General features: G+C 46.0%; 1 protein-coding gene across 2 annotated transcripts in view; it reads right to left on the minus strand.

The window, feature by feature from the left end:
* Nucleotides 1–26,128, minus strand: part of RYK (receptor like tyrosine kinase) — a 985,672-nt gene that overhangs the window by 704,558 nt on the left and 254,986 nt on the right. For both annotated transcript variants that reach the window (XM_078665796.1, XM_078665795.1), the window contains exon 5: nt 22,248–22,307. In XM_078665796.1, coding sequence (XP_078521922.1) covers nt 22,248–22,307 — 60 coding nt within the window. The remainder of the gene's footprint in view (nt 1–22,247; nt 22,308–26,128) is intronic.

Consider the following 26,128-nt stretch of genomic DNA (forward strand, 5'->3'; position numbering starts at 1 on the left):
AACAACACATGTGCTGACTACAGGGAGTATTTTGAAGAAGTAGGGACAATAGGGCCCAGTAAAGTAGTTTGCAGAGAAAAGACAAGAAACAAATGCATAGCGGTAACTTTTCAAGACCCAGACCCAAGAGGAACCGAACAACCTCCCTGCGTAGGTAATTTACAGCAAGATTCAAGTTTTTCTACTTCTGTTGAGATTGACCACTCCACTCACAAATCAGTGGAAATCAAGAGACAAATAGCTAGGAGCAGACCGACAGGGGCCCTGGTCCAAATGGTATCCCTCCAATGTTATATAAATCAGACGCTGACTTTTGGTACGTAGCACTAACCCCGGTTTTCAAAAATATAAAGGACACTTTGACATTACCAGAGTCTTGGTTTGGATCAGTACTAAGCCAATTTTTAAACAGGGCAGCAGGAAAATTCCAAACCACTACCGCCTTATTGCCCTCATAGACGTGGAGGCCAAGTATTTTGCAGGAACTATATTGGAGGAGTTAACATGGGCGTCTGACAAATCCATCCTCCCTATTAATCAAACAGGCTTCTGCCAAGATCAAGGAACCGTCACAAACATCATGACCTTGACCCTGTTGATGGATGCAGCAAAAGAGACCAAAACTCCCCTTTACTTGTGTTTCATTGATTATACTGCCGCTTTTGATCACGTTGATCGAAATATACTTTGGCGGAAACTGGCAAACTGGGGTATACCAAAACGACTCCTAGACCAACTGATACTACTGCACACAAACACCTGGACTAGGGTTAAATTAGGAGCAGGAACACACCTCTCCAAACAGATTCCAACAACAAAAGGGCTAAAACAGGGATGTGTTCTAGCATCATTTTTATTTAACCTTCTCCTTGCGGACCTGTCAGGAGAACTTGACAACTGCCCCTGTCACGCACCAAAACTAGGGAAAACCACACTCTCCAATCTGCTATACGCGGACGACCTAGTTTCAATCAGTCGAACTCCGATCGACCTTCAAAATCTTTTGAATACAACTCATACCTTTTCAGAAATGAACCGATTGCAAATAAATTTTGCTAAAAGTCATGGCAGTGAATTATCGGAAAAAAAGGAAACACATCTGCCATCTAAATGGACAAGGGCTGGACTTGGTAACCACCTACAAATATCTGGGTGTAATCTTAGACCACAAGAACACGTTAAAGCCCCAACTGGAATCCTTGCGAGGGAAGGGAACCGTGACCTGTCTGGCAATAAAATCTCTAAAGGTCAAGCTCCCCGACTTATTGCTTAATCCGCTGCTCCAGGTCTTGCGAGCAAAGCTACAACCGGCCCTTAAATATGGGAGTGAACCCCTCCAAGGAAAGGATGCAGTGCTATTGGACATAGTGATAGCAAACTCATACAGGGCAATCTTCAACTTGCCAAGAAACGTTTCTCCAGCACAAACCCGGCTTGAATTTGGTCTGTTAAAACAAACACTGGAAAGACGGGGCATGTATGTTACTACCTGGCACAAGATTCGGAGTGCCCAGGTTGGTTCTTTAAACTTAAAATTTATGGGCCAAGCTGATTCGCAAACGAAAATCCTCTGCCAGAGACTACTTATTTGATTCACTCCAAATCTTGGGACTGTCAGACCTCTAGGACATCTCTACTGATCTTTTGACTTTTAAAAAAAATCACGAAAAAAATTCAGTACATATCATCTCCTCTATTGAGGACAAAAAGACACTATCCAGGAGTGCACACGGCTGGATTACACTCGGAGACTATGCAGTACTGCAGCCTCAAGATTATCTCAACATCGGAATGAATCTAAAGACAAAGGAAAAGTTTTTAAAACTACGCCTAGGTGTAATTCCAGCTGCCCCCCATCTCCCGCCCTGGGAAAGAAAAATCTCTCCGCAATATTGTCACTTGTGCAAAGCTGGCAAGGAAGACATCATCCACATAATCTGTAGCTGCTCCAAATTAAAGGACCTGAGGTACGATTTATTGCGTCCATCCTTCAAACTACATGGTGTCCGAACATGTAGGCAGGCGGTCAAACTGTGCTTCAACCCCAGCAAAACAAAATGAAATTATCGGGTTAAAATGTTTTGGGAATTAGTGGCGAAAGGACAGAAGAGCACGCTCCCCGCGGATTAATAAAAAAGCCGGACTGAAAATCATTGATACGGTGCCCTGCAGCCATGAACCTTTAAATACAACGATGGCTACAAATTGACATTAAGTAAATATTTTTAAAAAGTTTTAGAAAGTTGTATAAAACGAATTTTAAGTCAAATTTTTGCAATGTTCTAATTGTTTTGTAAAGGTTTTAATTAACCATGTACAAATAAAATCATTACCATACCAGTACAGTAAGTAGGCTGAGGCTTAGAATACCAGAAAATATCGGGACAGCAATTAGGATACCTTCACTCTGTGGATTTTACTGTGTGGAAGGATTGCGGACAGCCAGCAATAAAAATCCAAGATTTTCCTCAATAGCCATCATGTCTAGGGAGCAACAGTTCCCACAAAATGCCCATTTTCAGGTGTTACAGTTGATAACAAAGAAAAACAAAAGGAGGTTGGGGAGGGCAGCCAACAAGCGCTCAGTCTCCCCAATGAAGGAACGGTACAGTCTTGAATTCGCGGACGTCCAGATGTTATCGGCAGGCGCGTGCCTACCCAGGAATGAAGCAATGGGTCTCTGGTGTGGCTACTATGACTGGTCAATTCTGGTACAACAGGTACTATACTGGCAATGGAGTGGTAAACTGCCTCTAGGTCTCAAAAATTCGAACAAGATTGCTGCATCTCTAATCCACATCAGGACTTCCGGGGGCAGAAGTGAGAAAAGACATGCAGCTAGATTCATCAATGTCAAATTCTGCGATTCCTAAATTGCGAGAAAAAGCGAATCGCAATTTAGAAATCGCAGAATGGCATTCATGAAAAAATGCGATTAAAAAAAGCGATTCGCAATCGGCCGCAATCGCCGATTGCGAGTTTCCGAAAATCGCATAAAAATCGCAGAATCAGCCGATACCCTTGTTGAAATAGCGATCTCGCAATTACCGAAATCGCAAATTGCGATCTTGCTCACCATGCCACCCCAGTAGAGACCCAGCCATATGCAAATCAGTCTTGACCCTGTGCCTCATGGGAAAAGTCCAGACCGAACTGCCAAGCCAGGGACACCCTGGACCGAAAAAAAGCATTCTGGCATCGGTTTCAGGGTATTATCCTTCATAAGCAAGGCTAGCTTGAATCCAGTGGCACAGTGTGCAAGGGACTCGTCTGAGCATACCCATCCCACTGAGGGCGTAAAGTGATATGCAAACAAATGATGGATGGAATGCTGAATGAATCATACGTTCACCCCCAGATTTAGGCCCAGATCTCTGTACTAGGGTGAATGTAGGACATTGTTCTGCATTCTGTCCATCAATTGTTCTTTTTGCATTTGTCACCCCGAGTGGGACGGGTATGTCCAGACGTGGGTCCTGTGCGCTCCATGCCACTGGAGTCAAGCTATCCTGGCTGATGAGGGGTGAAACCCTGAAACCGGTCCAAGGATGCTTGTTTCTAGTCCAGGGAGGACATGGCTTGGCAGTTCGGGCTGGACCGTTCCCATGTGGGACAGGGTCAAGACTGATTTGCATATGGCTGGGTTCAAACTGGAATGGCATGGTGAGCAAAAAAACGATACACTTCTAGGAGGAGGACAGCGCACCTTTCACTTTACTACATTTTAATCATACCTTAACCATAAATACACAGACGACGTTCATGTTGTAATTCAAAACTGGAATGCGGTAAATTGAAAGGGCCAACATCTTTCTCGAATGTCCTATAGGGGCCACCGGTGAGCTGCGCAAGAATAATCAATACTCCTTTCTCACCAAAATAATATTTTTAAAATGTCCCTTCTTAATACCTATTAAGTGAGGAAAAGAATGTGTCAAATTCCGGTAGTAGTGTCCAAAAGGGTGCCCTGCAGGAAATGCATTCACACGCTACAACAAGCATTTGCAATGCAAAAGGTCTCGCATTTACAAGAGTTTGAGCTAATGGCATTGTAAATGACAATGCCTTTATGTGTTGATTTTTAAAACAAACAAAAGGCATTGTCATTTACAATGCCAATAGCTTAAACTCTACCAAATGTGGGACCTATTGCATTGCAAATGCATGTTATCATGCTGCTGTTAGAGGGAGAAGTTGTGGTTCAGCGGTCGGAGCTCCGGACTCTGGAGTTGGGGACTAGTGTTTTCTGTTATTTTTAGCAAATCATCTAATCTCCTGCCCAGGATCTAGCAATTTAAATTATAAATAGTGATCTCTTTGATAGGCGGGCATGCAGTGTTTGGGGGGGGGGGAGGGGGGAGAGAAATTAAAACAAGCCATGCAAAGGGCATGGATGGAGGAGGGAGAGGGAAAAATGGAGGAAGCTTCTATAGATTTCTCGAATTAACACCGCGCACACTCAGCCAAGCGTCCATGCAGCAGGGGGTGATGGGGCATATGTAAAAGTTATATATTACGTGAAAGCACGCTTCAAATACCAAAACAAAAAAAACAGCCCGCATTGCTAAAGCTGGCGCCCCATCAGTGCTCTTTAGATTAATTAAGCAAAGAGTTCTTCCCAAGGGCTAATGCAAGCTATACAGTAAGGACACAGTAAAAGGTCCAGTCCTTATGGGAGGTTACACCTGAAGACAGGGAGTACTAAGGAGGGACTAATAAGCCTATTAACAAATCAAAAGCCAACATTCACAAGTCAAAGCTGCCAATTGAAAATATGGGCGGGGAGTGGGCGAAGATTCAATTCCATACCCGAATACAGCATGCTTCGCAGAGCAACGCATGCGCTGCCCAGGCTCGACCTAAAAAAAAGACAATGTTGCAAAAATAGAGTGGGGTGAGCAGTGCACAACAAATGAAAAGTCGCACCATTGTTAAAGTCTAAACACAGCATGCTGCACTGCAAAAAGAAAAGTCATAAAGTTGCAGGAGAGCGTGTCGTGCCTGCAACAGGATGTACAAGAAAGTCATGTAAGAAAATAGTGCTCACAGACTAAATAAAACATACAAAGTAACAACACATGTAAGCGGGGCAGTCCTCATGGGAGATTACAACATGAGAAAAGGGGGTACTCAGGAGGGATTAGTAAGTCTATTAACAAATCAAAGGTCACCATTTACAAAGGACAGTAACAGGAGCCAATTGAAAAGATGGGCAGAAAATGGGTGGAGGTTAAAGTCCATATCTGAATACAGCAGGTCTCGAAGAGACAGCGCAAGCACTGCATAGGCGAGACTTAAAAAATAGATGTTGGTATCTAATGTCATAGTCCCAAAGCACGGTAGTGAAATGCAAAATAAAATTTACATCTTGGCCTTCTGACTTTTTTTCTTGTAAGCAGGCACAGGTTAAACAGTCCCCTGGGAGAGAGGGCAAAAATAGCCTTTCAGATGCAAAAGCAAGCATCTCTTACTAATGGGCAAACATTAACACTCCTTGGAAAACCAGCATACTAAAAGAACCTAATTTACCAGACAGAGAGAGCAATAGAAGCAAATCCTGTCGAGAGACACAGGCAAAGGAAAAACAAACAAAGGCAACATTACATGCAACTGAAAAACCTGATTAAAAAAAAGATTTTAACATGAAAATTGTCTTCTACTTTTTTTGTGCTTGCACTGCTGGCAACTACTTCCTGCCTGTTCTCGTGCTTGTTTGTTATATTTTTTTTGTTATGGGGGAGCGGGACAAATAACGGGGGAGTGGATGTTTGAAAACAGTAATTTAATTAGAACACGAGCAGCGGACAGACACTAGAGGAGAATCAACAGATGCCAGATTCCAAGGGCAGGCAGACGTGATGCTTAGGTGGTGCGCTGATGCAAAATGGTGGTGGTGAATGATGTTTGGTGCTCAGATGGTGACACTATATGGTGTGGATTGGAGGTACGTTGTGGACTGTGGAGTTTTGAAGTAGAAATATGTTGTTTGGTGTGTAATTATGCGGTGTGTATTGGAAATGTGCGGAGTTAAATTGTGTGGCCTGGAACTGTGGTGTTCTGTGAAATTATGCTTAGTGAAATCATGTCATGGTGTGGAGTGCATTTTGCATTGACTGCAGTGTAACTGTGTAGCATATAATTATGTCCCACTGAGTGGTATTGTGTGGAGTGTATGTTGTATTCAGTAGAGTGTAATTGTGCGGCATGTAATTATGTAGCACTGAGTGGTATTTGGAGTGTATGTTGCATTGATCACAGTGTAATTATGTGGTGTGTAATTATGTGGCACTGAGCGGTATTTGGAATGTATGTTGCATTGAATGCAGTGTAATTATGTGGCGTGTAATTATGTGGCACTGAGTGGTATTTGGAGTGTATGTTGCATTGAGTGCAGTGCAATTATGTGGCGTGTAAATATGTGGCACGGAGTGGTATTTGGGGTGCATGTTGCATTGTAATTATGTGGCTGTAACGGGGTGTCCCCGTCTCAGCCGCTCGTGGGGGGAACGGACACTGTACTGACCCCGGGAACTCGCAGTACACCCTCACTCACCCCCTCTTGTCTCCCTCAGCAGATGGATTACCGAGGGAGTATATCGGAAACCACCTCCTACGCAGAGGGAGAAAAGGACTGGCCCTTTAACTCTCAGGCCGATGACGAGTGGGCGGGGTTCCAGGACGACGGAACGCCTTCAAAGGCGGAAGTACAGCGAGACGAGGTGTGCTTGTACACCAGGAGTGGCGAGGAAGAAGGAGGCTGGAGAAAGAAGGACGCGAGTCGGAGAAGCGAACCGAAGCCAGGAGAAGAGGTCCTGCATCCCGAGGAGACGCCAGGAGGCCAACGACCCCACGCGTCGCCCAGCCACCCACCCGGGGGAGGTGTGTGGCTTGCCCAGGTGCGTAAGACGATCCGGGGTTGGGTGGGGCAGAAGGGCGGTCCGGTTGTATCATAACGGGTCCCCTGTCCCCGGTTCCCTACCCTGAGCACTCATATCCCTCGCACTTGTACATATCCCCTGAGCACAGGTTAGAGTGGTCCTCACCCCCTTTCCCCGAGTGGTATTGTCGGTTGGACGTTACCCTCATACTTTGCCTTTCTTTTGTTTTCATTCCGGTATCTGGGAGGGAAGACGCCACGACGGACCCGGGTGCCTCCAATCCCCGACGAGGCCAGTCAGCCTTACGGAGGACCAGGACAGCGGAAACCAGAGAGAGGAAGAGATCCCGTAGTCGATCTCCCCGTAGAACTACATTACCCAGAAAGACTTGTTCTGACCTTTGGTTTGACACATTAAAAACCGTGAAAACTAGAACTCGCCTACTGCCCGCCCCGGTTACAGTGGCACTGAGTGGTATTTGGAGTGCATGTTGCATTGAGCGCAGTGTAATTATGTAGCATATAATTATGTGGCACTGAGTGGTATATTGTGGAGTGTATGTTGTATTCAGTAGAGTAATTGTGTGGGGTGTAATTATGTGGCACTGAGTGGTATTGTTTGGAGTGTATGTTGCATTGAGTGCAGTGTAATTATGTGGCGTGTAACTATGTGGCACTGAGTGGTATTTGGAGTGTATGTTGCATTGAGTGCAGTGTAATTATGTGGCGTGTAATTATGCGGCACTGAGTGGTATTTGGAGTGTATGTTGCATTGAGTGCAGTGTAATTATGTGGCGCGTAATTATGTGCCCTGAATGGTATTTGGAGTGTATGTTGCATTGAGTGCAGTGTAATTATGTGGCGTGCAATTATGTGGCACTCAATCAATCAATCAATAAGGACATTTGTTAAGCGCACTACATACACGTAAGGGTCTCAAGGTGCTGGGGGGGAGGGTGGGTGCTGCTACTGATTGAAGAGCCAGGTCTTGAGAAGTCTTCTGAAGGCCAGGAGGTCTTGGGTCTGCGGTATGTTGATGGGGAGGGTGTTCCAGGTCTTGGCGGCGAGGTCGGAAAAGGATCTGCCGCCGGCGGTTGTTCTTCGGATGCGCGGGACTGTGGCGAGGCCGGCGGAGCAGAGCTTGCGGGTAGGAGTGTAGAAGCGGAGTCATCTGTTGAGGTACGCTGGGCCGGCGTTATGGAGGGTCTTGTGTGCGTGGATGAGGAGCTTGACGGGGAGCCAGTGTAGGTCTCAGGTGAGGTGCGATGTGGCTGCGGCGGGGGATGTCGAGGATCAGTCGTGCCGAGGCATTCTGGATGCGTTGCAGCAGTCTCAGGAGCTTGTTTGATGTTCCTGCGTAGAGGGCGTTTCCGTAGTCCAGCCTACTGGAGACGAGGGCCTGGGTGACTGTTCTTCTCATTTCGGTGGGGATCCAAATGAAGATCCTGCGGAGCATTCGTAGGGTGTTGAAGCAGGATGAGGAGACGGCATTGACCTGTTTAGTCATGGGTGGAGTCGAGGATGACCCCCAGGTTGAATGAGTGGTCAGTGGGTGTCGGGGCTGTTCCCAGTGATGTCGGACACCAGGAGTCATCCCAGGCTGACGGGTGGAGCCGAGGATGAGGACCCCAGCCTTTTCCGAGTTCAGCTTCAGTCGGCTGTTCCTCATCCATTCGGCGACGGCCTTCATTCCTTCGTGGAGGATGGTTTTGGCGGTGTGAGGGACTTTGGTGAGAGAGATGATCAGCTGTGTGTCGTCGGCGTAAGAGATGATGTTGAGGTCGTGCGGACGGGCAACATAGGCGAGGAGTGCCATGTATATGTTGAACAGCTTTGGGCTGAGGAAGAGCCTTGGGGTACGCCGCAGATCTCGGTGGCTGTGGAGCGGAAGGGTGGGAGTCGGACGCTCTGAGTTCTGCCGAAGAGGAAGGATGTGGTCCAGTCGAGGGCCTTCTCTTGGATCCCGGCGTCATGTAGGCGTGTCCGTAGTGTGCAGTGGCAGACCGTGTCAAAGGCGGGTGACAGGTCCAGGAGTATGAGGGCTGCTGTTTCTCCATTGTCAAGCAGGGACCTGATGTCATCAGTGGCGGCGATGAGGGCGGTTTCGGTGCTGTGGTTGCTGCGGGAACCGGACTGGGATGGGTCCTGGATGTTGTTATCCTTGAGGTAGCAGGTCAGTTGCTTGTTGACGATTTTCTCGGTGACCTTCGCCTGGAACGTGAGCAGGGAGATGGGACAGAAGTTCTTGAGGTCCTTGGGGTACCGCTTTGGGCTTCTTGAGTAAGGCGTTGATCTCGGTGTGCTTCCAGCTCTCCGGGAATGAGATGGAGATGTGGATAGCTTTCCGGAGATGAGGGCAATGAATGTGCTGGCATTGTTGAAGACGTGGGGTGAGCATGGGTCAGACGGGGATCCAGAGTGGACGGAGTTCATGATTTTGATGGTATCATCGTCGTTGGACCATGCGATCAGGCGGCTGGTGGTCGCGGCGGTGGGGATCTTGGTGGTTGGCGGGCAGTCGTGGATGTCTGCGATCTTGCAGTGGAAGTAGGTGGCCAGTGAGTCGCACAGGTCCTGCAAAGGGGGGATGTCGGTGTTGGCGCTGGGGTTGGAGAGTTCCTTCGCGATACTGAAGAGCTCTTTGCTGTTGTGTGGTTGCTATCCAGGCGGTCCTTGAATGCGGTCCTCTTGGCGGTTCTGATGAGTTGATGGTGTCTGCGGGTGGCGTTCTTGAGGGCTGTGTAGTTGTCTGCTGATCGTTCGCGGAGCCAGTTCTTCTCCAGCTTCCGGCATGTATGAGACGTGGCTGAAGCCCCATTCGGTCCCTGCAATCACCCTTGGCATCCCGGAAGGATATAAAATAGTGAGGAGGGATGAACCTAAGAAAACTGGCGGTGGCATCGCCATAGTCCATAAATGCGACATAACCATTTCTATACTGGATCACTGTTGCACTGCGGATATGGAACTAATGATTTTTAGAATCAACACTTCGACAAAGGCTCGTTGGAAAGGGGCCTTGGTATATCGTCCCCAGGCCCTTGTACGACTTTCTCCATCTCACTAGTTGAAGCATGAGCCTCGTACATTGATTCCAGTAAGGATTTCCTACTCCTAGGGGATTTTAATGTACACAGTGAATTACCGGATAATATGGAGGCAGTTTCTGCTTGCCGATTTGTCCCTACTTGGGCTTACACAATTCAATACGGGCCCTACCCACCGGGCAGGACATACATTAGATCTTATCTTTTTCTACTCTCCTAAGATCTTATGCTATCCTCCTAAACAGGTAAACTGGACCGATCATTCGGTCTTAGAATTTGTTATGCCTGATTGTGTTAAACCCCCTAGCCAGTCCTTACTTCTACCCCTGTTGCGGAGACAGCGACATAAAATATCTCATGAAGTTTTTCCAAGAGATATTTGTCGAACCCCCAATTACAACCTCTGACAATATTGAGTTAGCCCTGTCCAAATACAATCTTGCCATCCACTCTGCTGTGGAAACCATTGCCCCCTTGAAACTATGTAAACCGCGCCCTGCACAACGCCAGGAAGTTTGGTTTACCGACCAATTACGGTCTCAAAAACAGGCTTGTAGGAAGCTTGAAAAGATCTGGAGATCGTCTCACTCCGAGGCGGATAAGAACCGTTACTATATAGCCTTAGCCTCCTATCACAAGAATATTAGATTGGCACACAAGAACTATATTGCCTTACAACTTAAGGAGGCAGGCAATGCCCTCCAAACCTTTACCAAACCCATGGCTTGTGAGAGTCCAGATACATCATCGCAACAATTATGCGATGATGTCTCTCTTTACTTTACCAACAAGATTGACCGGATCTACGATAAAATCATTGACTCAAGCCTTTCCATGGGCCGGCCCTTGGTGCCATCTCAGGAAAGTAGGGGTACTAAGTCCATCATGCTCACCGAGTTTCCTGCTGCCTCTATGGGTGAGGTAGAGGACCTTATATGTCAAATCAAGAGTGCTTCACCATCAGACCTTATTCCGGCAAGAATTTTGTCATCGGTTGGCAAGACACTCGGTCCTACGATCCAGTCTCTTGTCAACCTTTCTCTTTTCCGAGGGCCGGATCCCACAGGAGTGGAAGACGGCAATGGTGAGACCCATTAGGAAGAATTCTTCCATCTCATGGGCAGAGTTGTCCAACCTCAGGCCCATATCTCTCCTCCCGTACCCGAGCAAATTAACGGAAAAGCACGTTAATACCCATCTGTCAAGTTCTATCGAGCGAACAGGAAGTCTGGATCATTCCCAGTCCGGCTTCAGACCTCGCCATAGCACCGAATCAGCGCTCCTTTCAGTGGTAGATGACATCCGAATGTCCCAGGATATGGGGCATTCAGTGATTCTGGTGCCATCGGATCTATCGGCGGCGTTCGATACTATATTCCATGACATCTTGCTCAGGCGTTTGGTAGAGGTCGGGCTTGAGGGTTCGGCATTGGCCTGGATGAGGAGCTTTTTAACTGGCCGTACACAGTGTGTTAATATGGGCTCATTTCGATCTGCCTCTGTAGAGCTCACAAAGGGGGTGCCAGAGGGATCATGTTTAAGCCCTACTCTTTTTAACGTATATGTGGCCCCCCTGGCCAGTATTATGAGATCTTACGGATTTATCCCAGTGTCATATGCGGATGACACTCCGCTCCTTTTCCCTTTCAAGTCACTAAGCTCCGTGGTCAAACAGTCCTTTTCAGAAGGCATGAAGGCGGTCTCTCAGTGGATGGCCCTGAATTTCCTACAGTGCAATGTTGGAAAGACGGAGGTTATGTTTTTTGGGAAGCCTCAATGCTGTGGACTCCAGACTGGTGGCCCCCAGATCTGGGTCCCATTCCTAGCCCTAAACAGGTGGTAAAGAACTTGGGCATGCAGCTGGATCGAGATCTATCCTTAAAGGACCACGTTAACCAGACGGTTGGGTCCTGTTTTCATATGATTGGACTACTTCGCAAAGTGTTTCCTTTACTCCCAGACACAACGAGGAAAACGTTGGTCCAGGCCCTGGTGCGCAGTCGCCTGGATTATTGCAATGAGCTGTTATCGGCAAATGATGGTGTACTTAGCAAGCTTCAGGTGGTGCAAAATACTGCTGCAAGGCTGGTCCTGAACGCCCCACCTAGATCTCCATCACGCCCCTTGTTGGAAAAACTACACTGGTTGCCGATTCGCCAACGGGTCAAATTCAAGACCTGGTGTGTGGTCCACAAGGGTATACATGGTTTAGGCCCCTCGTATCTGGCGGAAAAGTTCATCCCCTACAATCCAGTACGTACCCTCCGCTCTAGTAATCAGTCTTTGCTTCAAGTCCCAATGGTTAAAAAGGCAAGACATGGTGGAAAAGCCTTATCCTTTCTTGGCCCTGGCCTCTGGAATAAACTCCCCGATTCTATTAGGCAATGTTCGGACCACCTGTCCTTTAGGAAACGGCTAAAAACGTTTTTGTTCCAGGCTTAGTACCTCCATAGATGCTCAGCTCTCCCACTCTTGCCTCTCACTTGCGGTGTGCGCAGAGATACTCCTCCGGGAGTCGATTCTAGCGCGGTACAAACCCATAAATAAATAAATAAAAAATAAATTATCTTTCGCTGTGTGTCTCTCTGCTGGGCACCATGACGCCTGTGGTGCGGTCCTTCGCTTTCATTGCGTTTTAACCTCTGCAAAGCTGCGCACTAATTGAGGAGACCGTCCGGATGTGGATACTGACCCGCTGACCCCCGCAGCGAACTGGGGCACTGACATTCACTTATTTCCAACAATATTTTTAGGGGCGCCACTCTATGCCTCCGAAGAGAATGACAGCTAAGACCAATGCTAAGGTATCGGACTTTTTCTCAGCTGCCGAAAAGCAGGCCTCGCTGAGAGGTGACACGAGTGCCTCGGCGATGGCCCTTACCAAAGCAGAACTCCTATCGATGTACAAGAACTTCAAAACGGATCTACGCAAGGACATCGGTCAAGACATCAAGTCCTCTATTGATCAGCTCCGCTCTGATCTATCAGAACGCCTCTCATCTCTACAGCACGATGTGGATTCCGTTGGCAAGAGGGTCTTGGACCTGGAAGCTCATAACCAAGAACGGCAACAACTCACTGTTGAACTCCGGGATGATGTCCATACACTTAAAGTGCAACTCCTCCAGTCGCAACTTAAGGCGGAGGACCTCGAGAATAGGTCGCGGCGGGAGAACCTACGCATCAGGGACCTGGAGGAGGGCGCAGAGGGGCCCGATATAGAAGCTTTTGTGGTGGGCCTATTCTCGGAGATCACGGCCCCCCAGTCTCTTAAGATCAAACTCAACAGAGTACACCGAGTTGGGTCTTTACAGCAGGGGGAGAAAAAGCGACCACGCAACGTCCTGGCCAAATTCCACTCTTATAAAATCAAGGAAGCGGTCCTGCAGGCAGCACGGGCTAAGAACTCGTCACGTTTCAGAATTATTCCTGCACCATCTATCAAGACGTTGCGCCTGCCACGCTGGCTAGAAGACAAAGACTCCGACCTATAACCTCCAAACAGCGCGACGATAAAATCAGATATCGATGAACCTATCCCTTCGGTCTAAGCTTTGAGTACCAGAATAAGACGTTATATCACGGACCTTCAGGAGGGACTGGAGCTGCTGGGCATTTCTTCAAGTGCGGAGGCTTCGGCGCCAGAATCCTCTAAGAACCCGGCTCCGACGAGATCTACTCCTCCCTTCATGTGGTCGCGGGGCTCGAAACGCGGACTGTTGTATCCAGATATAGCTCTGAGACCCTGTTCCCATCGCATCCATGGTTTATCCTGTTCCTTGACACCTGTGAATCTCTTTACTGAACTGCGGTAGGGGCTTGCATCTACCGGGTGAGCCGAGAACTTTGTTTCCTCTAGCCCCGCTGCAGCCCCTGCACTGGTGTTTTCTGGTCCCCCCTTCCTGAGGGGAGTCCTCCATTGTCATTAATCTTCATGGGTGAGACCGAGGCAGCTGCCTCAAATTTCTGACTTACTATTGGTATTCTCTAGAGACTTTGTAAACCTTAGGCACTCAGAGCGAACCAGACTCTTGCGCTATGCCTAATGTAGTATAATGCTTGAATCTTTTCGCCCAGCTGTGGATTTGGTTGCATCGGACAATTGATTTTCTTCGTGCCTAATGTTTTGTTTATCATAATGCCGCTGAGTTACTGACTCGCTGGCCTGCGGGGGCAGGCGTGGACCGGGTCCTCGGACCCGAAGTCCTTCATGGTCGTTCCTAGGCCTTTCTGGCCTTTTGTGGAGACCATGCCTTTAGTTAGTTCTTTTCTTGTATTTCCTTTTGTTCTAGTTTTGTATGGGGTTTGTGGGGGGTTTCATGGGTTTGTTGGGGGGAGGGGTGGTGGCGGCTTTTTAACCCCAGCTTCTACACCTTTAAAGACACTAGTGTAGGTTTACGTCATGGTCGGAAGCATTTCGTAACTACTGACGGGTGAGTCAGGGCGGTGGTGTATTGGGTCCCTTTTGTTTTAGAGAAAGTGACGTTCCCCATCAGTGAAATGTCGCCCATTACCATAGCTACGTGGAATGTTAAGGGCCTGAACTCACCGCAGAAGTGTCTTAGGGTGTGGAAATACATCATAGATCACCAGCTTGATGTTGTGGCCCTACAGGAGACCCACTTAGCCAGAGCGGAGGAGGCGCAACTCACGCATAAATAAGTCCCACTTATTTATAGGTCCTCGGCAACTACGAAGCAGAGAGGGGTGGCCTTGCTCTTCTGAGCCGCAATTCAGTTCCAGCCACTGGGGGTTCAGGGCGATAAGGATTGCCGCTGGATCATGGTTAAGGGGCACCTGAGGGGGAAGATCTGCACCTTCGTTGCTCTATACGTTCCCAATACGGGTCAAACATCTTTCTTGCACAACCTGTTGGGGAGGATTGAGGACTTTGTGGAGGGTCCCCTTATTCTTCTGGGTGACTTTAATCTAATTTGGCAAAAGGATCTAGCTAGCACACACTCACAGCGATCAGATGCGGGGACCTTCACTGGGGAGACATAACGCATTCGGGACCTAGGTCTCTTAGACTCTTGGCGCACAATCTATCCACAGACCCGGGATTATACATTTTTCTCCCATGTCCATAGGACATACTCCTGTTTGGACTACATTTTTATTAGCCAGACATTGCAGGGCATACTCCAGGATGCTGAAATCCTTCCCATTTCGGTTTCAGATCGCAGCCTATATTCAGTCTGCCTGCAGTGGGGTGGGGTGGGGTGGGCCTGCTCAGGCTTCACCTAAGTGGTACTTTCCATCTTCTCTCGTGCGTGATAAAGAATCCTGCACTAAGCTACGTAATGCTATCGCAGACTTCTACAAGTCTAACCCCCCCAGAAGACACTTCAGAATATACTAATTAGGAAACCCTAAAAGCTGTTATTCGGGGTGAATGTTTTGCCCTTAATGCCGCCCTGAACAAACAGCGCGCCCGAGAGCGCAATGCTCTTGAGGCAGAGTTGGCTTCTACTGAACGCTCCCATAAAACGAACCCCACGAGACAAACACAACGTCAACTCACCGCTCTCAGAGGTAAACTCCGAGCCATTTACTCTAATAGGACAGAGTACACCCTTCTTAAATTAGGACATCTTTCCTACACGGAAGGTAATAAGATATCCAGACACTTAGGTCGCCAACTGCGGGATAAGCGAGAGAGAGAATACATAGTTGGTATTCTGGACTCAGTGGGAAGGGTCACCCACAAAGATGAGGAGAAGGCGGTTATTTTTGGGTCCTTTTATAGGGACCTCTACGCGGGGGATTCACTAAATAAAGGCGCACAACAGGCATTCCTTAACTTGCTGTCCCTGCCATGGGTCTCCGAGGCATGGAACATTCTACTTACCTCCCCATCACCATTACAGACGTCACCCTAGCAATTAACTCTTTGAAATCTAATAAAGCCCCGGGTCCTGACGGCTATACAGCTCTTTTTTTATATAAAACATTCGCCCCGAGCTCTCTCTCCACCTTGTATCCCTCTTCAACAAGATGGCCGAGGAGGGGAGGACATCTGGTACCATGTCAGAAGCGGTGATCTCAGTTATCCCTAAACCAGGGAAGGACCCTCAAAATTGCGCCTCATATAGGCAGATTGCATTGCTCAATTTGGATGCTAAGCTTTATTCCTCTATTATTGCTAAAAGGTTAAATGACCTTATAACACTTCTCATTCATCCAGGCCAGTCGGGCTTTATAAAAGGGCGCCACATGCACGACAACACCCGCAGAATCCTACACCTTTTTAGAAAAGGCTAACAGGTGCTGTATTCCGGCGATCCTAGTGGGCCTTGACGCAGAAAAGGCCTTCGATAGGGTCGACTGGTCTTTCCTCTTCCATACACTTACTGCCTTTGTTTTTTCCCCCAAATTTCTTGATATGGTAAGAGCGAACTATCGCGTCCCTAATTCTAGAGTGGTAGTCAATGGAGTGCACTCTGATACATTCCCACACTTGCGGGGACCTCGGCAGGGGTGCCCCCTTTCCCTCTTACTCTTTGCCGTCAGCATCGAGCCTCTAGCCATGGCGATTCGTAACAACCCAAGCATCAGGGGCATCCCGTTTACTGGCGACCACCACAAAATCTCGCTCTTTGCAGAGGACGTGCTTCTATCTCTCACGGAGCCTGAAAGCTCCCTACCGAGCTTACAATCCGAGCTTGAACTATATGAGAGAATATCGGACTTTAAAATAAACTCTGGGAAGTCCTTTATTCTCAATCTCTCTCTCGCACCAGAGAGGGTTGCCTAGCTCCGCGCCATCACTCCGCTTGCTTGGGCCTCTACGTCTATTCAGTACCTAGTGGGTCTCCCTGACGCCAACTATCCTGGGGCTATATGGGGCCAACTTCCCTCCACTTCTCGCACGCATCCAAGCTGAGCTCAAGAAGTGGAAACCGCTCTTCCTCTCCTGGTTGGGCCGCATACATGCAATTAAGATGACCCTTTTGCCTAAACTTCTTTATTTATTTATTTCAAGCTCTACCTATCGGACTGGATCTCAATTTCTTCCGTAAACTCAAAACCATGATCTTGCACTTTATCTGGCAGGGGGGTCGTGCACGCTTCTCCTTCTCCCTGCTTCGCCGTCCCCGCACAGAGGGGGGGAGTGGGCCTGCCGGACATCCAGATGTACTACAAGGCCGCCCAGTTGCGGGTACTTGGTCGAATGGTCCAAGAAAGACTGAAAAACCCTGGCTACATATGGATCGCAGTGTGACAGGTCGGACTATATGGGATCTGGTGTGGCGCCCTCGTAGAGATAGACCCCCGAATACTTACCTTAGCACACCCAGACACACCACTCTTAGGGTATGGGACATAGTTTCGGGTGACGACAGGTGGACCTCCTTCCCATCTCCCTTTACCCCGATCCACCACACCTCCCTCTTCCTCCGGCTCTTAATGGGGGCCCTTTTGATTCCTCGAAACGGGGCGGTTGCTTAGCCTTGATCCATCTATTTCGAGACGGTGAGCCTCTCACCTTTGAGGAGTGTAAGCGGGAGTTCGACCTGGAGGGTACAGAATTTTACCACAACACACAGCTAATGCATTGGGCCCTCAATCCTCAGGTCAGGGACGCTGCAACTAGACCTCTTACGAAATTCGAAGCCTTTCTCTCCAAGTCATCTTCAAGGAAAGGGGTAATCTCCTTTATTTATGCCTTTCTGCTCAAAACCACCCTCTCACCTCGGCCCAGGTACATGAGTATGTGGGAAGACCTGATTCAACACCCTATTTTAGACTAGGAATGGGCCCACCTTTGGTCTGACACTATCCAATTCAACCACTCCATAGATCTCAGAGAGGCGCACCTTAAAACTATGATGGACTGGTACCTGCACCCCTCCAAGCTCCGGCGCATATTTCCTACTACTTCAGACAGATGCTGGAGGGGATGTGGGCTCCTGGGCGACTTTCGCCATATATGGTGGGATTGCCCGTCTATCCGACCCTTCTGGGATGAAATTCTAGCACGCATAAAAGAAATGTTGAGTTATCCTATCCCTACTACTGTGGCGGGGGTACTCTTGGGGCTGCGTGAACTTTCCCTAGAGCATCAGACCCGTGCTGACAAGATGATCATGTGGCTGTGCATTGGGGCGGCCAAGGTCACTCTGGCGGCTGCCTGGAAGAAAAAAGAAGCTTGGGCTATATCCCTGTGGCATGCCCGCCTCTGGAGACTATTGAGCCTTGAACGTATGGCTGAGATCTTCAGGGACGATTACAAGAACTTTGAATTCAAATGGGGACCGCTGGTCGCTTTCCTTTCCCCGGGGCCGCCCCTCTGCTGTTTGTCCCTCTACCATCAGTGCTTTACACCTCTTTCAATTCTGATCAATGTACTGGTGTCTGGTGCTCTTTTTACCTCTTCAACTTTTCTTCTAGGAATAATGCCGCCACCACGGGGGGTGGGGTGGGTTAGGGTGGTGGGGGTAGGGTTGTGTTCTTTTATTAGTTGTTTTACTGCTTGCCCCATGTTGGGGTGGGCTTTGTTGAGCTACAGGTACCTCTTTCGCTACCTGGCTGCACTAAGGAAGCGTGTTTTAAATTACATGATTGTTATTGGTCATAAGTAGCTCTTATCACAGAAAAGGTTAAAGAACCCTGCATTGGTGAGGGGGGGGGGGGCGGATGGAAGTGAAACATTTTCTAAATGGATACATTCATCTAAATCTTTGTTCAGTTGTACATAGGGCATCCTTGAATAGTCTAGAGCGCTTTAAATGTCAAAGCCCATAGCCAGCTAGGCACCTAGGTACTGTCCCTCTATAAATGATTACTGGATGAATGCCTCAGGGCAATTAAAGATTGGATTGTCAATCACTTACATCAAGCAAACATTTCTTGTGTTTGCTCAGGAGCAGGCCTGGAGGGCGAACTCAGTTTACGAAGTTTTGCGCACTCCACAGAGCACCGAAAAACTGGAGTTTTTTTCCTTGCTCGCCAAAGTTAAGTTGGCGAGCAAGGAAAATCCAACGCGAGACCACCTTCCAGCGAGATATCTCAACGCGGGAAGTTGTGGATGGTCGTGACCGCTCCCATTGAGAAACCATCCGTTGGCGTTGAAGAAGCTGCCGCTTAGTAGAAAATCTACATGAGTGGCTGAAAGTAGCAGCGCCCGCTTGTGCTCCACATGGTGCTGTGTGTGTGGATTTTCCAGCAAGAGGTAAACACCTGGCGCTAATTAGCAGCATGAACAGCGCAAGGTAACGCTCTGTCGCTTGCCGTGAAAGTTATGGTCACTTTGGAACTACACCCAGGCCTACTCAGTCTGTACCATTTTGAAAAGTTTCTGTGAATAGGACTTTTATCCATATTGTTCATCAAGCCCAATCTGGTACGTTTCTTCTCGAGTCCAAACAGAATATACCAACAAACATTAAATCCTTCAGTTAAACTGCACAATAGTCACTAAATCTTCTAAGAAGAGTCAAGAGGCATGTCCCAGTGGAGGATTTCAGGGTGGTTTTTGAAGCCCTAGTGCCACCCAGACTGAGCAATGGAAATTCTGCTGAAGAAGGGGTCGTCAAATACTTTAGATCATCCCACTTGCCTTTAAAGTAGCTGCACGTAGGGCACATGTTAACATTGTCTGAGATAAGCGATTTAACCGTAGCATGTGGGGAGAAAGACTGAATACAGATGCTCAGCAATAAGTACGGGTAGGAGTGAAGAGGATATTGTGTGTGCGTGCAGGGGGTGGAGAGAAGAACATTTTAACAGCGTAAGTAAAACACCAGTCAATTACTGTAAGCAGTGTACCTTAAGCATTCTTGTCCCAAGCTGCACCTCTATTTCCCCCTACAAATCCATACGCTGAATATTTTAACCTTCCTTCTCTTAAATCCCTTTCAGCATCATCATGCTTCAGCAGTGCCATAGGGCAGATGACAGGAAGATGTGTCGTCAAAATGCTGATTGGTGGCTGTGAGACAACATAACCCAAGCCATTTTAGTCACGTCCTCCACCTCAAGGCTGGCCTTAGGGTGGTGCTTCCGATGCAGTAGCACCTGCCGCTGAGCTCGGAGGTGCTGCTTTTAGAAATATCTCATGGGTTTAAAAGCACCCGATTCAGTTTTTCTTGTGTCTGACAGTTTTCAGCAGCAATAAATCTGTCAAGATAACTCTGGTGATTAATGTTCCTGCTGGAGAAAGATGGGAGTTTTGTCTAGTTGCAGTTTTGACTCATTTTAAAGTAGTGCATGTGCCTGATGCAAAGAACGGGTACCATGCAGATCATAACCTGTATTTTATGTGGCTTGCTTAGGGGATTGCTGATCTGGTCACAGAAATCCTTTTGTTACTTGCTGTTTATAAGTTACAAACCTAATATAGCACAGTGGCCTAAGACCTGTCAAAAGGTTGTATATCAACTGCATGGTACAAGTTAGAACTCCGATTTTTTCAGTCTTTCATTGTCCAAATGTTGCTAAAAAGAGTTAGTTTGGGTAGAAATACATACTTATGTGAAAGAAGGGCTTTGGCGAGATGAAGGCACTGTTGGAGGGTTGTAGATAGGTGATCTATCAGTGCTGCTTGCTAACAGGACCCAACATCATTTAAACTGAATATAGTTTTCAGCCATCTGTGCATAGCCTGAAATAAATAAGGGCAGCCGCAAACTGCATGTATTAACAATTCCTTCTCTATGTTATATAATCAGCAACGATCATTTACCTGCCTAAAACGAGGACCAGATTGTTAGGAATTCCTATCTACTAACTAAATGCTGATTCTTGAAAAAAGTTGCTAACAATTGAAGAAATGGGGCGAACAGATAGAATGGCAAAAAACGAATACATACCACAGTCAATAACTGTCTGAAAATTCTTTCCAGTACATGTTTCTTTCTCGTTAAAGCCTTAGTTTTGCCAACACCCTAAAAGCTTGAACACTTGATGACTCTTTACTTTAACTTAAGACCAAAAATGGTCAACAATTCTCTTAAATGAATTATCCACAGGTTGAAATTACTTGGTGGGTTCTCAATCACTTTCCACGTCACAATATAAGTATACTTTCGTAGATAGGCGAAACTGAACAGAGATACAGAAAATGTAAGTTATTTCAGCGAAGGCAGTTGAATTCCAGTCTGCATGACTTGGGCAAGTGGAAAACTGTTTGAAATAAAGAACACTGAGCTGAATAAAGCAAGGTGGATAGCTTGTCGGGGAAGGCAAGTAAACTGTAAGAAAAAGATAAATACTTCACAATCCTACTGATTTAGGCAGTAGACTATGGTTTTTCAGCATTCTTAATGCCTACCAATTTCAACATCTAACACTATGACTTTTCAGGAGGCCAACATCAGACTTTCTCTGTGTAAAGCCCACCCTAGAAGAAGGCTACCATTCCCCTTGACCCACTCCTGCCATTGTTTTGTATCTGCCTCTTCGACTCACATGCACCGTGCAGCCATCAAGGGACCACCAAGTGGAGTTGCAAGGTAACTGTTGCTGGAGCAGAAGTGGACCAACTACAGCCTCCAGTGGCACAAAAGTAATAAAACCCTGTGGTTTCAGTCATGTTCCATGTTATCCTGTCTTTTACACACCCCAATCAGTTCTTAAATGTCCAAATGATTTACACACTGTTGAGTGTTTCAAATGGATGTGACTATTTTGAAAATCCAACAGAAATAGGGTTTCTCGGTTATTTGATCTGCCTTTTGCCCACATACGGTCTCTGGAAGGTGCATTCATAGTGGGCCTTGGAATTTCAAATAAGTATCTAGCAATAGTGACCACCATCTTCAGCTTGCAGGAGCGGAGGTGAAGAGGATATCGCAGACCAATGGTACAGGCTCTGGAAACTATGTGGAAGAATATGTCTGTCCAGAGAAAGAGTTATTTTAACGTAAGAACTGAGTGACAGTGACTTATAGAATATTACATAAAACACATATCTTAAATTGAAGCAGCATATACCTACCATTCCTTACAGGTTAGCAATAATAAAGAAACTATCAAATCTAGTTGAAAACATTTTGAATAGGTAACTAGGACACAAGTGTACTAACCATGCACTGATCTAGGAGGATATGCTAGTGTCAAGTTTAGTTTTTCCCTTTACTTACTCATGAATACTCCAGATGTGAGGGAGAATTACGTATCGAAAAAAGTTTTCAGACTGGGAACACACTATAAGAGATAGTGTATCAAAGTGTAATATGTGCAGGTGGAATTGAAACAGCAGAGTATATACATATATATATATATATATTGATTTAGATAATCTTTAAAACTTTTCTTAATGGAATCAATCTATGATCTGTGAAAAAAAAGTAAAAAGTAATTTGCAGCTAAGTACTTACAGTTAATTTTACTGTTGTTCCTGTCAGGAGAGACTGGAGATTTCACTTCTTGTTCAAGCTCTGGTAAACAGTAAGAAGGGAAGAAAGATTATGTTTAGCACCCACGCAACAGAATCAAGGACAGATGCAATATTTTTGCGGTGTGATTTCGTATGGCTAACAAATTACATTTATTTTATGGAATAACAACTAACCATGCATAAAAGCATGAGTGTATTTTACAGCAGGACAAAAAATCTGAAAAGATAACAGTACTGTGAGAAATTTGATGAAACAATAAGGATAGTAATAACAAAGCTTTACTTGTGGACACTCGAAGGCAAACGTTTGGTGCTCAAAGCAAGAAACTGGACCCTTCGTCCAATCTGGCAGCGTCCTGCAGTAGTTGGTGCATCTACATCAGGCACCAGTGAAGTTTTACCTACATGGCACTACTATAGTCAGGCACGTCAACAGAGGAATACAATGAGAGTTCAAGTTTAAGAGCCATCCATCACATGTGGATAAATGGCTTTATCTTCATCAAAAGGACACTCACATGAAAACCACTTACCCTCAGCATAGGATTTCAAATCATGCTCAAAGAACTCCATCTTGCAACAGACTGAGGAAGCCTTAGCAGATCTACCACACCTTCTACACAAACATGCCTGTGCTAGGACCAAACAAGCAGAAGCCGGTTTAAATCATCTTAGCTATTCATCTCATCCCCTTGTGTTAAGTTACGATTTTGATTCCCACCTCTACTAGATTATCATTATTCTTTGGTCAATAGGTCCATATAATTTTGGGCCTGCTCAATCAAAGAACGTAATTGCTTTCGATTTTCTTTGTGATTTATTTAGGTCACATTATAAATGCCATTGCTTTTCTTAGTTGGTCGCATTAAATTGTTGCCGGAATCAGAAGAAAAATGTAGGAGGTTCATCTCAAACTCATGCTTTCATCAGGTCTATAACTGGCTTCCATTTAAAAATAGAGACTTTCTTGTGCTGTCAACCACATGGTGTGGACTGATTCACTCATGACAACATTTTGTTTAAGCCCATAATGCCACATTATGGGACCACCATCTTAAAATGCTTCTTAAGTCACTAGATTCAGAAGCAAAGTGATGCACAGGCACTGAGGAATATTTATCAACAGATAACATTACCAGACAGCCGAGGACTTAAATATTGGGGGACAAGAAAAGGGCACAATGACACAAACCCACTAGTAGGAAGGTCATTAACGGATTCATAGTTTTAATTCCAAGATTTCTTTTTCAGCTATTTCCAGAAAGTACTTTCAACTTTCACTTCGTAATGACAATTGTTAAACTACTTTGTTAGTTCTAAATCTAAATATGCTTTATATATTACATTTGCATCCAGTTCCTTCTTGTGGACCAAACATGTACTAGGTTATACTTATCACCTTCAGACAACATTAATGGCGATACACTTTTTACAGTCACTCTTGAGTGAAGGGTTAATGGTGCTTGGTGTGTCCTCCTCAAGTAAGAGTGGTTACGAGGAAGATGGCTAAAGTGGGAATGGGTTGATTTTAGACTGTTAACCTTTCTTGTTGGAAGTCTGAATATAGACCTTCCATTTCCACCCAGTAGGATACCTTGGGAAGGAGAGGTGTGATCTTCAACTATGACAAACCTACTAAATCTATTGCCATTTAATACAGTTGGGGACTAAGGCTACCAGCAGCTGCATAGCTAGTATAAGAGGAGAGGCCTAAGCAGTGAGTAAAAGTTATTAAAATAAGCTATCTAAATGGAAATGTATTAGCCAAAACCTTTTTATTTTACTAAAACTCTACGTATGATACAATTGAAGGGGCTTTTAGCCAGCACTCTTCCTCAATTGGTCTATTGTGCTATTCACATTTTTCTTCCACCCACTACAGCATGGAGTAATATATCAGTATCAGTCCTTTTCAGTAGATGGTTAACTTCACTGTGAGTGACAACGTTCCGCCCTTTCAAGGAGCACATCCACACACCAAGTAGTACGTAGTACTCCTCTGTGCTTTTTGAGACCCCAAAAATATTTTTACTTTTAGCATTTTTTTATTTTATAATAACGTGAGCCCGGAAGCTTCCCCAACATTATATTTTGACACTTTTCACTTCTAAGGAATCCCTTCTCACTGTCCTCCTTCCCTTTGGAATGATGGGGCTTTCCAAGTAGAGCTCTCTAGACAAAGTCCAGTTCTTTGTTTTCTTTTATAGGCCGTTAGTTTTTTTAAACACATTTGCAAGCAGAGAATTTCTCACTTGTTTATCAATTTTAGCTCTTTACTTCTGCCTCTGAATGAATTCTTAAATGAGGTGCTACTGTTTCAGATAACCCGGATACTCAGTTCTTTAATAGCCCGTTCTTAAGCGCTCAAAACGTTTGTGTTGCATTTTTCTCACTTTTCCATTAATCATTTGTGGAGAGCTGAGCAACTCTTTCTTGACACTTCATGAGTGTGGAGCCTTTCTTTTCATTCACTTGATATCGGGATGATTTTGAACAATATATCCACTTAATGAACAAGTTACTTACTTTCTTTAACACCTTTTCTGGTGCAGACTATCTAGCCACAGATTTCTTACTTGAGATTATTCCCCGGCATCAGACTAGATCCAGAATATTTTTTGAGCAATATCTCTAAGCGCCGATGGGTAGAGTCATTCAACTTCACATCGAAGTTGTCTGCTTCGAAATTGACGTGCACAGTAACTATGAAATGCGTTACTTACCTGTAACTGCAGTTATCCAGTATTGATATCTTTCATAGATTCACATGCCTGAATCATTCCCAGTCGTCGGGATGGGAGTCCCCGGTACATAAGAAAAGTAATGTCTCACTAGACATATAAAGAGATAGGCCAAGGGCCTCACATTAGTAACATGTCCATGTCCTTTTGTAAAAAGGACCAAACTCTAGAGAACAATCAATCAGCTATCACCATCCTCTGGAACCTTCCTGGAAGGAGCTCTAGTCCCTCAGATTTTCGTAAGCACAGTGCTAAGTGGATGTATCACTGAGAGAACTAGGTGAGCCCTTCCAGGGGAGATGGGTGGGTTGCATGTGAAAGATACCAATACTGGATAACTGCAGTTACAGGTAACGCATTTCTTATCCAGTATTAGGATATCTTTCATAGACTCACATGTCTGAATCCGAGTAGTAAGCAATGATAAGCACTTTTCGGATGGTACAGCATGTACAAATTCACCAGATAATAACATATCAATGTGAAAATAGAAAGTAGCAAACTGCAATCAAGGAAAACAGTAGAGAACACAATGGAGAAATGTGCGAGTAAAAAGAAAGGATGGTGGGATGAAAAGAGAGCTCACCTCTATTAAAATAGATGACGTAACACCGCCTGTCCCACTGCAGCATCCTTCATGAGTTCCGTATCCAAGCAATAATACTCGCCGTTTGAGGATTTGGAAAAAAGGTTCGTAAGACTATAGGTTAATTGAGGTGAAAGTCTGACGGGACTTTGGGCACAAACTTGGGGTTAGTCCGAAGTATAACCCTATCATGTTTGAATTGAAGAAAAGGGTCTTGAATCAAGAATGCATGAAGGTCGCTTACTCGCCTTGCAGATGTAAGAGCTAGAAGGAGTGCCGTCTTCCAAGAAAGAAACTTGAGATCTGCTCTGTGAATCAGTTCAAAAGGGCGCTTCATAAGCTGAGCCAGTACTATGTTGAGTTGCCAAGTTGGAGGTAGAGACTTAACAGGGGGAAAGTCCTAAACAGACCCATGATAAATTGTTTAATCAGTCGACTTGACCAAAGAGAAGGGCCTGCAGAAGATCTCCTGGAAACGGGATATTGCTGCCAAGTGAACTTTAATAGAGGCGTGAGGAAGACCTGAAGTCGCCA

This window comes from Lissotriton helveticus, chromosome 11 (genome assembly GCF_964261635.1).
Source record: "Lissotriton helveticus chromosome 11, aLisHel1.1, whole genome shotgun sequence".
In the NCBI taxonomy this organism is placed as follows: domain Eukaryota; kingdom Metazoa; phylum Chordata; class Amphibia; order Caudata; family Salamandridae; genus Lissotriton; species Lissotriton helveticus.